This window comes from Poecile atricapillus, chromosome 20, assembly GCF_030490865.1.
Source record: "Poecile atricapillus isolate bPoeAtr1 chromosome 20, bPoeAtr1.hap1, whole genome shotgun sequence".
In the NCBI taxonomy this organism is placed as follows: domain Eukaryota; kingdom Metazoa; phylum Chordata; class Aves; order Passeriformes; family Paridae; genus Poecile; species Poecile atricapillus.
The window spans coordinates 2,009,086-2,022,232 of record NC_081268.1 but is presented as its reverse complement, the minus strand read 5'-3'; the positions used below and the strand labels follow the sequence as shown (position 1 = coordinate 2,022,232).

At 51.7% G+C, this 13,147-nt stretch overlaps 2 protein-coding genes across 15 annotated transcripts in view; one reads left to right on the top strand and one right to left on the bottom strand.

The window, feature by feature from the left end:
* Window positions 1-8,320, top strand: part of CRB2 (crumbs cell polarity complex component 2) — a 60,750-nt gene extending 52,430 nt beyond the window's left edge. For 7 of the 8 annotated variants that reach the window (XM_058853396.1, XM_058853397.1, XM_058853395.1 and 4 more), the window contains 5 exons: window positions 32-197; window positions 604-1,471; window positions 2,300-2,416; window positions 2,840-2,966; window positions 4,841-5,068. In XM_058853396.1, the coding sequence (XP_058709379.1) occupies window positions 32-197; window positions 604-1,471; window positions 2,300-2,416; window positions 2,840-2,966; window positions 4,841-5,068 (1,506 nt within the window). Of the gene's footprint in view, window positions 1-31; window positions 198-603; window positions 1,472-2,299; window positions 2,417-2,839; window positions 2,967-4,840; window positions 5,069-5,890 lie in introns of those variants that run through there. The other variant, XM_058853393.1, reaches the window with a different exon arrangement.
* A 1,185-nt stretch (window positions 8,321-9,505) lies between these two features.
* Window positions 9,506-13,147, bottom strand: part of DENND1A (DENN domain containing 1A) — a 153,702-nt gene continuing 150,060 nt past the window's right edge. For 6 of the 7 annotated variants that reach the window (XM_058853400.1, XM_058853403.1, XM_058853401.1 and 3 more), the window contains one exon: window positions 9,506-12,364. In XM_058853400.1, coding sequence (XP_058709383.1) covers window positions 11,063-12,364 — 1,302 coding nt within the window. In that variant the 3' untranslated portion in view covers window positions 9,506-11,062. The remainder of the gene's footprint in view (window positions 12,365-13,147) is intronic. The other variant, XM_058853406.1, reaches the window with a different exon arrangement.

The window sequence follows — 13,147 nt, the reverse complement described above, 5'->3', positions numbered from 1 at the left end:
TGCCCCTAAATTCCCCTGTTTTGTTTTTCAGTCTGAGCCATGTCAGAATGGTGGCAGATGCATTGTCACTTGGAATGATTTCCATTGCAGCTGTCCAGCAAATTTCACTGGGAAATTTTGTGAAGAGAAAGTCTGGTGTGAAAGTGACCCATGTCCTGAAGCCACCACCTGCATAGACGTTGTGGCAGGATATGTGTGTAAGTTCTGTTCTCCTGCTTGTGTGTTGGGAAAATCCCCCCATTCCTTGTCTATTCCAGGGATATTTCCAGTTTGTGCTGTTGAACGCAAACACACGCTGCAAGGACACGGAGTGGTGCCAGGTACACGCTGCTGCAGGCAGCATGGGCTCTGTGGGCTTGCCCCAGGTGTGACAGAGCACAGCTGAGGAGTAGAAATTGCTGCCTAAGAGCTGGATATTATTGCAGGAGGTGCACTTGTAAACAGGAAGAGCTTTAAGGCTGCCAGCAGCTCGCCCGTAATCCTGCTCATGCTAAGCTTAGGGGTTCTTAGGGAGAGAACCTGCCAGGGGTGTGCCATTGGACTGGCTCAAACCGGGCACCAACTGTCTTTGCAATCCCTCATGCTCTCCCCGTTTATTTATAGGTCTGGCTAATGCAACATTTAATAGTCATGCTGCCATAGAATTTACCGCCAACACATCGGTGACCAGAACTCTGAGCAGCCTCCACGTGGACTTCAGAACCAGAGATGAAGATGCTGTTTTGCTTCGGGCTGTGGAAGAGGTGGATTCCCTCCAGGTAGCCATTAAGAATTCCTCCCTGCTCGTTGACATCAGGAGTGGGAACAGCATCGAGGGTGTCAGCTTCCTGAGCCCGCAGCCCGTGGCAGACGGGGCCTGGCACAGCGTCTCCGTGTCCATGGAGGAGCCGGCCGCGCTCTCTTCCCGGTGGCTGCTCCGCTTGGACGGCTCAGCGAACGCGACTCTGCAGGGAAGCGCCGGCAACTTGGACTTCCTCAAGAAAGACGCGTTGGTCGTTTTGGCCGAGAATTTCACCGGCTGCCTGGGCCGGGTGCAGATCGGGGGGATCTTCCTGCCCTTCCCGGCCCACCAGCCGTACCCTCAGCCCGAGCAGTTCCAGCGGGCCGGCCCGGGCAGCGTCCGGCTGGGCTGCTCCGGGGCCGACGTGTGCGCCTCCAGCCCCTGCCTCAACGCCGGCACCTGCGAGGATCTGTTCAACTCCTTCCGCTGCGGCTGCAGCGCGGGCTGGGCCGGGCAGCGCTGCGAGGCCAACATCGACGACTGCCAGCCCAGCCCCTGCGTGCACGGGGACTGCGTGGATGCCGTGGCAGATTTCCAGTGCGAATGCTTCCGGGGATTCATCGGGAAGAGGTGCGACATCAACGTGGACGACTGCGTGCGGCACCAGTGCCTGAACGGAGCCACCTGCATCGACGGCGTCTACGGATACTCCTGCAAATGCCCCCCTCAGTACTCCGGACCTCGCTGCGAGTAAGTGCTGGGCCTGCCTTGCTACAGGGGGCACAGGAGCCTCCAGATAAATGGGACTTTTACTTTGGGAACATTTTTCGTTGCAAGCATCTCATAGGTAAAGATCTTAAATTCTGCTGTGACAGGGAGGCAGTGGGGGCTGAGGGCTGTGAAATGCAGCAGCGTCCCACTGGAAGCTCTGAAGGTGCTGGCTGGGTCCAAACCCTCACTGCCAGGGGCTCAGCCTTATACAGGAGAAGGATCCTTCCTTTTGATGTGGGTTATCTCATTTCAGAGCTGTTTGAAGGGCACATACTATGGCCCTTTGTCATTTCCCTCTAGCACTCCTCAAGACATCCATCCTTCTCTGTGACTTGATTCCCCTCTGCCATATTCCTATGCTGATTTAAAACAAAACATCTTGTGCCAGTTCAAATGGAACAAGGAGTTAAACACTGACATGTTAACATGGTCAGTTATCTCATCTATCCAGGATGATTTTCCTGTTGTTCCTGCTGCATTCTGGTGCAGATGGTTACCTGGTACTGGCGTTATCCTTCCTGGGGCCTGGCTGTACCATTCCAGCACTGCCCTGTCCCTGCCTATATTTTCATTAGCAAGAACAGGCCTGTCTGAGAAAAGTCTGAGTACTGACAGAGCTCCTGTCTGTTCCCTGGGCATGATCCAAGGAATACTCTTGATTTCTGAGATTATTCCCTTTTTCACTTGTGTCAAACTCCTTCCTATGACTCCTTCCAATGACTGTGTTTATGACCCTTGCCAGCCCCAGACCACTCTGCCCTTCCCCAAACCCTGAGTGCTCTAAAGGCTGTCCCTTGCTGTCCCCAGGTGGCCGTTCCCCCCTCAGCAGTGTGGCAAGAACTTCACCTGCCTGAACGGTGGTCGGTGCATCACGGAGAGCTGGGGAGCCAACTGCTCCTGCAGGCCTGGCTTCACTGGGAGGAAGTAAGTGCTGCTTTGGGTTCCAGTGCTCCAGTCCTGATCTCAGTGGGTGGCAGAGCAGGGCCACTGCTTCACCCTCCTCCATGTCCTTGTGCCAGGCAGCTGCTCCTAATGGGAACACGAGCTGTTGCTTGGAGCAGAGGGAGGCTTCAGATCATCCAGCTGCCAACACCAGTTTTTTGCAGTGAGAGCTGCTTCCAAGTCTTTTCAAGCACACTACCTGTGCTGGCCTCAGTCCCATAGAAATCACAACAAGAGGGTTGGTGTGAACAGGGAGAATTTCATGTTGTTTGATTCTGGGGAAAGCACCTGGAGAAGCTGCAATGAGTGCTTTTCAAACAGAAGAGGTTTTTTTTTGGCTGGATGATCTTGTGTTCTATGGCACAAGAATATATATGACAATTCTAACACACTCTTCCTTTCCAGCTGTCAAATCAACATAAATGAGTGTGACCCGAACCCGTGCCAGAACGGGGGCACATGCCAGGACTCTGAGAACAGATACGAGTGCGTGTGCAGCGCCAGCTACACCGGCGAGCGCTGCGACATCAACGTAAGCACTGCCCTGCCCGTCCCTCCGCTCTCACCAGGGGCCTCTGGGCTCTGCTGGGGCTCTTCCTGCTCCTGTCCTGCCTAAAGCACACCTGGGCAATCCTGAATGGTTTTTTCTCTGCAGTGCTGCTGCTTATTGATCTCCAGCATATAAACAACTGCAGGAAATGCTCCTCAGTATCTGCATGTGCTGCCATATGGCTTTTGGGGCTGTCTCTGCACATTTCCATAGATTTCACAGCTCTTTAAACAGTAATCCAACTCCTGCAGTTGATCCAGGTTCCTGGAGAGTGGAATTTGGTGTTTTATCTTGGATAAGAGTTACTAAACACCTTCCCTCTCTAAAGATTATCTGAGTAGAAATGGATGTTTGGAGAAGGGAGGTTGGATAAAGTCAGGCCAGTGTGGTTCAGGTGTGTGTGAAACAGTCGAGTCCTGTCCTTGAGCTGCCGCTACCCCGGCCCAGCTGAGCTGTCCCCGTGTGCATAATCCGAGTGTTTGGGGTGGGGCTGGGATCCTTCCTGGGAGGAGATGGGATCCATCCCCTGCTTTCTCTGGGAAGCTGTTGCATGGACAGGCAGCTTGTTGGGTAACCTGGGAATGTACTAACCCATCCTGCATGGAAAGGGCTGTGTGCCAGGCGGGGTTTGCTGCTGTTGCTGTTACCCAGGGCTCTAATGCATGTGCCAAGGTCACTCTGACATTTCCAGATTGCATGCACAGACTCCTTCAGGCATCTCTATCTCCTCTGCCCCAGGACATTTCTTGTGGATTCCCTGTATTCATTTTCATCACCCTCCCCTTGCTTTTCTTCACTCTTTCCTTTCCCTCCTGTGCAGCCAGGCCCTTGGTGGGGCAGGGAGGTGCTGGGGATGGTGCTCGGTGCCACCAGGGACAGCTGGAGCTCAGCTGAGCTCCCTTTGCTCTCTCCTCCCACAGCAGCAGCTCCAGGGGCTGCCCTGCTGGGCCCTTGTGGTGCTGGACTAACCCCGCACGGTGCTCGGGCGTGGACGGGCTCAGGGAATGCACCTGGACTTCAGGTGTTTGAAAAGGGCAGAAGAACTTCCAGATGCCCTGGAAATGTTCTTTCTTTGCTCTGTGACATGAGCACAGACTGAATGGCATCCAAAAACTGTAAATAATCCAGCCTGAATTATTTTGGTTTTAGCTGTAAGGTGGCTGATACCATTGTTAGCAATAAGAAGTATTTTAAAGCTTATTGTAATTTTAAAGCTTTGTTTCATGACAAAAGTTCCACAGTTGTTTTAGTTATTTTGTTTTCTTCCATTCCATCCTTGATTCCACCAGAATCTAAGGAATTCTCATTTCTCTTCTCAGTACTTGGGCTTTTTATCATCTCCATCTCCCATGCATGTCCTGACCTCTTCAACATCTTCCCCTTGCTGCTGCAAGTTCTGCAATTCTGTTTCAGAGTTTAACAGCTTAATCAATTCTCTGCTTCACCATTACAGGCATCATTGAACTTTTTTTTACTATCATTCCCCTGCTTGGGGAAATTCTTTGGGGTTACTGAAAATTCACATAACTCTGCATTAACTTTAAAGTTGGTGGGGTTTTTTATATATATATATATTTTATTTTTTTTTGCAACATTGGTCAACATTGGTGCAGCTTTGCCAGTGCCACCTGTGTAATTTGAGTCTGATATTGATAAGAAGGCACCTTTAAAGACTCCCACTGTAGATGCTGAGTAAACTGGCATTTACATCTTAAGGGGCTGCCTTGCTGTGAAAAAGTGCTCTTTTTTTTGCTTTTCTAAAAACCTTTTTCCCTCTAATCTGACCATTTAGGTCAGTTATTGCAGTTACTGTAACCACTGGAGTTTCATTGTTTCTCCGTTAATTTCTTTTACAGAAAGGGACTCCAGGTGCTCTCTTCCCCTCCCCACTAATTGAAGTAGCTGTCCCTGTAGCCTGTGGCTCTGTGCTGCTCCTCAGTATTGGTCTCATATTCATGGTTCTCACGGCAAGGAAGAGGCGCCAGTCCGAGGGGACCTACAGCCCGAGCCAGCAGGAGGTGGCAGGAGCTCGGCTGGAGATGGACAGTGTCCTAAAGGTGCCACCCGAAGAGCGCCTGATCTAGGCCCTGCCGTGCCCAGGACCTGCACCTGCAAGGTCTGCCCGGACCTTGGGCTCTCCCAGCCCCGGCAGCAGCAGATCCACCCCATCCCAGTTCCCCCAAGGCCTGGGCACGAAGACAAGGACGTCCGGCCCGGGCAGCGGTGCCGAGAGCTCCGCCCCAGCCGGGCCCGGCGCTGCTGCGCTCCAGGGGCTCCAAGGGAGCCTCTGCCCTCCCTCCTGCCCCGCCCCGGAGCGGCCAGCGCTCATCTCAGCAGGAGCTCAAGTGGAGCTCAAGCGGCTCTGGCTCCAGTCCCCTCCCAGGCAGGAGAGGCACATTAATTCTGCTTTCCAAGGCAGGGTGACCCGAGGCACCTGTGCAGGCTCAGCTCCCCGAGTCCCGCTCAGGAGCTGGGGAAGGTCGTGGCTGGTTTGTATATTCTGCTCTGGTTCTGTCAACAGCTGAAAAACATTCAAACTCTCAGCTCAGGTGTGTGAGGTTTTCAGAGTCCTCAACAGCAACAGCAGCTGTGACCTCCCTGTGACAGCCCTGCGTTACAGGGAATTGTCAGGAATGATCAAAAGCCTTGTAAAAATCAGTGTTGAATGGCGCGGTGCTGTTAGACATTCCCACGGGTACCGTGCAGGGAAGGGGCAGGCGGCACTCCGGGGCTTTGGGCAGTGCTGGAGCTGCCAGATGCTGGACTTTGGGTGTGCAGGGAGGGGAGAGGGGAGCAGGAAAAGGGTCCCCAGCCTCCTGGGCATTCCCTGGGCTCCGCGGGGCAGGGAGGGGACAGGTGGGGGGAGCTCCTGCCCTGCTCGGTAACTCCGTGTTCTGCCGCAGCAGCGAGTGTGGGCGCACCTCAGCCACTCCTCCGTGGTGGGAGCAGTCGGGGCTGCGGGGGCTGCCCTGCTCCTCGCCGTGCTCGTAGCCACGGCGATTGCCATGAAGAGGAGGAGAGCGACTCAGGGAACCTACAGCCCGAGCCGGCAGGAGAAGGACGGGGCCCGAGTGGAGATGTGGAACGTGATCAAGATGCCCCCGACCGAGCGGCTGATCTGAGGCTGCTGCACGGCCCCGGCACTGCCCGCTGGCCCTGCCCCTGCAGCTCATCCACAAAGCTTCCTACAAACTGCCCGGGAGGAAAAAACCCCACTGCGGAGGAGCAGGGAGGAGGGGAGGGAGCAGTGGCTGTGGCACAGGGGGGACACGGACAGAAGATGGGGCTGTGTCACAGCCAGAGCCGGCTGGGCCACTGCTCCTGCAGGCAACAGGAAAAACACCCTGAGGCAGGCCCAGCGAATGGGAATTAAACCACGGTATTCAGAAATAATGTGAATAATAAGGTTTTTTCAAGAAGACACGTGCCTGTGGCTCCTCTGCAAGGTTAAGCCAGGTGAGTGAGTGGTGGGAAATCCTTCCTAGAGCTGCTGCCGCCCTTCCAGCAGGGCCAGAGCTGGCATGGCCTCACTGGGCTGTGCTGGACGTGGCTGCTGGAGCTTTCCCTGAGACTAGCCCAAACCACGGGAATATTTTAAGTGCCTTTCTGATCCTGAGGTGCCAGTTCCAGTTTAACCTTTGTGAAAGGAGGATGTTTCCATGTTGTTTGATCCAGCTCTGCCACTCCCCAAGCAGGGGCTTGGAGCTGACCCTTGTGAGAGCCAGGGGCTGAGCATCAGGTGGTACTTGCTGGGGTGAGGAGGGGAGAATGGAGAGTTCTAGAAGTGACCTCTGGACTGCCAGGTTTGGGCTTGTTGGTGCAGAAGAGTGGAATTTAGTTAACTAATCCTTTAACCCAAACCAGGGTTGGTGTAAGTGACACAGCATCTGCTTTCCACTGCACTAAAAAGAGGTTTGATTTTGTGGCTTCACTTCTGTGTTACTGTTTTAGCTGTGGAATGTGCTGTTTCCTCTTTAGCATAACGTGGCAGAGGCTGTGGAAGGAAATGCAGCACAGCAGGCCAGGTAAGGTCTAAAGCCATTAGTGTTTCAGGATAATCACTACAATTATCAATGAGGAATATTTTAGAACTCTGTCAGCTTTTTAATCTCCAAAATACTATTAAAAATCAGGGTGGGAACCTGCCTGCTGTAGCTCATTGCCACAGGAAAATGCTTTATTCTGGTCCGCTTTTGGATTTATTTTTTTTCTACTGTAGCTGTAAATGTTTCTGTAATTCCAAGCAAAGGGAGGGGCATGGAACTACTGCTCACATGTGTCCATTTAAGAACAGAGTGTGTAAGAACAGGTCTCTGCAGCAGGCAGCTGCTGACAGAAGAATGAAAATTTTAGAAAATAGAAAAAAAGAAAGGAGTGGGAGACAGTATTTCAGATCACTTTCCCTCTGGTAGTGGAGAGGAGTGGAAGGTGTGATCCCAGCTGGCTGTGTGGGGGAGGCAGCTGCAGCTGGCAATGCCAGAGAGGCCCTGGCTGCAGGTGGGAGCCTGTGGCTGCTCTCCTGTCCAGCAGCAGTGACTGCTGGTGCTGTTCCTGGCACTGGTTTGTTCTGGGCATTTTCCAGCTCTGGCACACTTTGGGAACAGAGCCAGTGGCACTGGCTGGTGCCCCTGTGCCAGCAGGGCTTTCCTGTGGCTCTGCAGCAGAGCTGGGCCTGCCCCACGCTGGGGGCTCCTGGCAGGAGCAGGGCTGGGCACAGGCCAGGCAAAGCCCCTGTGGTTTCCTGCAGCCCAGGGGATGCAAAAACCTCCTGGGGGCTCGGGGGCTCTGCCACCTCCACCCCGGCACCCCAGGGCAGGTCCTGCTGCTGCTTTTTCGCTCCGCTCCCCATTGGTGTTTACACTGTACAGAACTGAGGCTGCAGCAGGATCTGGAAGAGCCCCCGTTCCTCCAGCCCTGGGGTGCTGAACACCAGGCCGTGTTCCCAGAGCTCCCCAAGCTCCTCCTGCACTTCCCTGGAAGGTCCAAATCCCTGGAGCCCCCGGCAGGTCCGGCAGTGCCCCGGCAGCAGCTCCTCAGGGCTGCGTTCCAAGCACCCAAAGCCAGTATTAGCAAAGGTGTTTAAAAACTCTGTCAGTGTCTTGAGCATTTCTGCAAAATAATTTATGGAAGGTGGTTGTTTTTGTTTTTTTCAATAATGAACTTAACTTTCTTTTGATATTTAATTTTTGAATATATTTTTTCACAAAACTGGACTTGCTGTAGTTAATGATCATGATCCTGATCCTGATTTCTTTTTTAATTGTAAATTTTATAATTTGTAAATAATTAGAATGTCCTTCAAAAGAAATTTACAATAAAATTTGGTTAAAAACAGACCTGGTTGTTGACTTGTGCCTGTTTTTCCCCAAGAACACCTTGCTGTCTGGGTGGCTGATCATGGTCTGTGCCACAGCCCCTGCACAGCTGCAAATCTCAAAGGCTCTTCACAGTTAAAGGATTCATTTTGTGATGATTTGTCACAGCCCAGAGCCCTGAGCACAGGCCAGGGTGCAGAGCTTTGCCCAGCAGCAGGACAGAGCTGAGGAAACCTCTGCTCTCTGTTCACCTCACTGAGCTGCATTTTACCCTTAATCCCTGACTTTATGGGCAGGAAAGTGACTGGAATGTGGGAAAAAGGGACTCTGTGTCCAATGACTGCACTGTCCATGTGCAGTGAACTGAAGGCTCCACCCAGGGTGAACAAGGTACTGAAGTGGTTTCACCTCCTGTGCAGCAGCAGATGCACCACAAACTTTGAAAAGGTTTTTCTTGTCTGTCTGTTTTTAAAATAAACTTATTTCTTATAGCAGGAAGCAGCTGTAAATAAGCAAAGTGGTACCAAACACAGAACAGGAATATGGACAAAGTCAAGTATAAAGTCACTGATGAGTAAGACCAGGAACAGTTTTTATACTGGATTAATAAAAACATCTAAATGCCTTCTAGTGCCAAACCAGAGCTGGCAAGCAAACTGTTGACACCTGGCACTATCAGGAACAAATAATGTCAGGCATTCCTGAGTTTAAATAAGACAAAAAACATCCCTAAATGCTGTCCTAGGCATAGTCCAATTCCTACATTAAAATAAACCCCTAGAAAAGTCTCCTGCTTGCAAACCCTGCTCCAGAAGTGAGGGAAGTCACAAATTCCTTGTCCTCCAGCATCTCAGAGGTGCTAAATAAAGTAGAGGGTGAATAAATGTGTGTTAGTACTCCGCAGTGCCCCAAAACTGACTTAGCAAATGATCTATAATATGGGCAAAGTAACCAGAGATGGAAATGAACTGCAGTGGGACAGAATTTCCTGAGTGGTTTAAAGCACTGTGATGGGCTCCTCAGTGTCTGATCACTGTTGTGACATTACTGAGTTTAAACAGGGCCTGTGGAGTCCAGCTTGGCACAGGCTGGATTGTCCAGTGCCCGTTCACATCCAGCTCACAGCAAAGGAGCTCTGCAATGACAGACTGAATTATATATAACATTCTTACTCTGAACTGTATCAAATAAAATGGAACTGGTATCTTAGACTTTAAATATTTTACTATTCAATACTAAACCCATCTGTCTTTCAACACAAAAAGAAAATACAAATCCAAGTGAATGGCTTGTCAGAGGAACAGCACTGTACAGAAACAGAATATTCCTGGAATACTGTGGTCTTCCCAAAACCGGCAGCATTTCAGATATTACTTTTCTTTTGTACTGCCCAGCCTCGAACACAGAGACAGCCATTCCCATTCCCCAGAGTAAGAAAACTTCCAAGATAACATGAATAAAATAGATACATTGGAAATCAGATAAAGCTTTACAAGAATTTCCCTATGTGTCCAAGATGATTTCCTTTATCAAAGGCTCAATGGTGATGTGATTCCCTCTGCGAGAGTGACAGGTTTTACACCAGAGTGTGCCCCGATACAAAACAAACCAAAAAAGCACCACTGAAGTGAAACAGAAATGATCAGAGACAGCAGCTGTCCTGGGGGATGCTGAGGCTCGTGTGAAATGTCTGGAGAACACAGAGAGGGGGCTCAGAACACCCAGCTGAGCGTCCCCTGCGCTCCTCGCGGGCCAGACAGGGCCAGCCCGAGGCTCCAGCGAGGCCACAGAGCCCAGATCCCCCTTCCTGGCCATGCCCTGCCCTCAGCCCCTCAGCACACCAGCCTTCACCTGCACTCAGGAGCTGGGAACATTGATACCCCAAAATTTTTCTCTTTTTTTGTTTGTAATAATCAAGTAAGATATTGTTACATTCCATTCATATACTGCAATTTATAATATTGATAGATAATATTAAGATACACATATATAAGAACTAGGATACTCTTTATGGCCTCTATTTTCTGATGTATTTAACAAAAACAAAGTCAAAAAAATGAAAACAATTGCTGGTGTTTCCAGTTTCCCAACAGAGATGCAGGACCAATCCCTGAGCAGCTGCTCTGTGCTGTGGTTTCCAGGCCTGTGACAACTCTGCCCTGGCTGTCGGTGTTCACGGGGGGAGCCAAAAGTGCCACCAAAGTCCCTCTGATAGCACAGCTCTGGGAGTGGCTGGGGTGCAAGGAGCACAAACAGAGACTGATGATCAGTTCAGTGCAGCCCACAAGTCAGGCTGGTTTGCTGCGCTTTGCATGTGGAAACAAAACCTTGTATCTGTGTATTGCCAGAAAAACTGAGGCCCATTCCCAGCAGCAGGAATGAACCTCAGCAGAGTGGGCTGTGTCACGCTCCAGGTGTGCCAAGGACTGAAAATACAGGGAGGGAGTAACTTGTGCATCAGTAGTGCTGCCTGAAAAGCTGTGTGTGGAAATCCCAACCCACCCCACCTCCCCTCACGCTTTGGTCAGTGCAGGAATCCCAGGGTTTGGTGGCAGGGAGTGAGGGAGCAGTGTCAGGGACTGGGACAATGGGGGACTCTGACCTGTGGGCAAAAAGCTCTCGTGCTGAGGTGCAGCTCAGTGATGGTCCTGCAGCAATCCTGGCTCAGCCTTCCTTAAAAGAAATGCTTGGTTTTATGCTGGCTCAAAAAAACCAAAAAATCCCTCTGTCACTTCCAAAAGGACACCAAGGCCATGGGGTGCATCACTCAAAGGTTTCCCATCGCTTTCTGAGCTGCTCCACCTTACCTGGTGTGGGTGACACATCCTGCTTGCTCTTTTTTAACAGATCTTCAAATGGATCTTTTGTCTCCTCAGATTTTGAGGACAGTAACAACGACTCCAAGCCCTTGGCTGGCCTGGCAGGGACCAGAGGGGGTTCACTGGCCAGAAGAGCCAGGGCTTGTTTGGGATCTACCTTTGTGCTGGGCTGGCCCACCTGTAACGTTCGGGGTTTGGAGGGACCACCCAGACACACTGGCTGGAGAGAGCTGGTGGGAGAAGGGCTGTGGGTCTGCAGGAGCAAGGAGCCAGCTGCTGGCACAGCTGGAGCCTGGCTGAACAGGTTTGGCATGGACAGTGTGGCCATGTGGGGCTGAGGTCTCTGTGCTGGGTAGAAGCCGGCAGTGGGGGTTATGAAGCTGGAGCTGTATGCGTGACCTAAGGAGGGGGTGAAGGAGCCCCTCGGGGGTCTGACCAGGGACACGGGGAGGGCTCCTGGCAGTGTCTGGGTGAAGGGATTCGGGGAGGGCTGTAGAAAAGGCGGTGGAGCTGGGGCAGCATAGCCAAGGGGCTGGGCAAATGGTGCAGCTGGAGGAGGCACAAAGTCGCTTGGCAGGGCACCCAAGGTGGGCGCGGGGGCCGAGCCCAGCGGGGCTGAGCCTGGCAGAGCCGAGCCCGGCCAGCCCGTGGTTCTCAGCGGGTCCAGCAGGCTCAGCAGGAGCTCGCTCTCGTTACCTGCTCCTTCCGTCTTCACCCGCACCGGCTGCAGCATCTCGGCAGCGCCGGCAGCGCCGCACAGCAGCTGCGACGGGCGAGAGGAGGAATTTACTGACTGCTGCACTTCGGTGTCTAAGGACACATTCCCAGCCCCAAAGGGCTCTGGGATGAGATCTGGAACCAAGTGGCTGCGCCCGTGAGGGGTGAGGATTTCCGCTGACCCAGCTGCAGCCTGGTGCTTGGAAGCTCTGGGTGCTGGTGGTGGTGGCACGATGCCCAGTTCTGGTGTTTTTCTTCCCTGTGGCCTAGGAATGGTGATGTTCCCTTGAATGGCAGGACTGGATTCCTCCTTTTCTGCAGGAGCCAGACCACTGTCTCTGCTCTGGGGTCTCCTGGTGATGGGGGGCACGTTACCCAGGGCAGCCAAGGGTCTTTCGGGCGAGCTTTGGGAATATTTGGTGGGAATAGCCATATCATCATGGCCCATACTCCACAGCTTGTTGTAAGCGTGGGACAGCTTCATGCTTGGCACAATCCTGTTCCTCTCAGACACACCGAGATCCATTCTCTGCAAGAGAGCAGAACAAACACTAACTCTTAGTGATGTCCTCACAACACAGAGCAGGAAGTGAGTTCAGGCTGCTGTGAGGGAAGAGGATCTGTCCCCAGGCTGCCAGCAGTGCAGAGGGACAAGAGCGTGTGCCAAGGAAGGACAGTCAGAAACCAGCCACGACACTGCAGCTTCAATTCCAGCTTTGCCTCCACGGGGTTTTTCAGCTGGGATTTGTTGTGCATCTGTCCCAGCCCAATAAGAAGCAGACACCTGTGTCCAAGGCACATAAACTGAGAAGCCTTAATTGCTGCGTGGAATAAGCTGACAAACGAAATATCTGAATGTAACACTAAAATCAGTATTATTATAAGGTAGAAATGACATTTGCTTCTTTAATGTCAAATGGAGAACTTGGAGTCTGCTTTAGTTTAACACTTTCTGAGCTATGTTCCTTCACAAACAATCCAGTTTCTTCAGAAGGGGATTGTGCAAGTGATGCTTAGACCAAAATAGCCAGATTAAAAGAAAAAAAAAGTTTGGAGGGGACCTGAAAATTACCAACTATTCATTCCTCATTCTCACTGCTGACCATCAAGTTCAAAGATAACTGTGTGTGACAGCCACTGGACAAACAGATTCTGAGGAACAGGGCAAATATCCCCTCCTTCAGAAGCAAAGGTTTCAGAGGAAACAATTACTTATAACCGAGTCCCATTTAAGCCATTCCTTAATTCAGAAATTAATTTTGAAACACATAAGCAAATCCCCGGAAAAGAGATGATGATGATGATGATGATG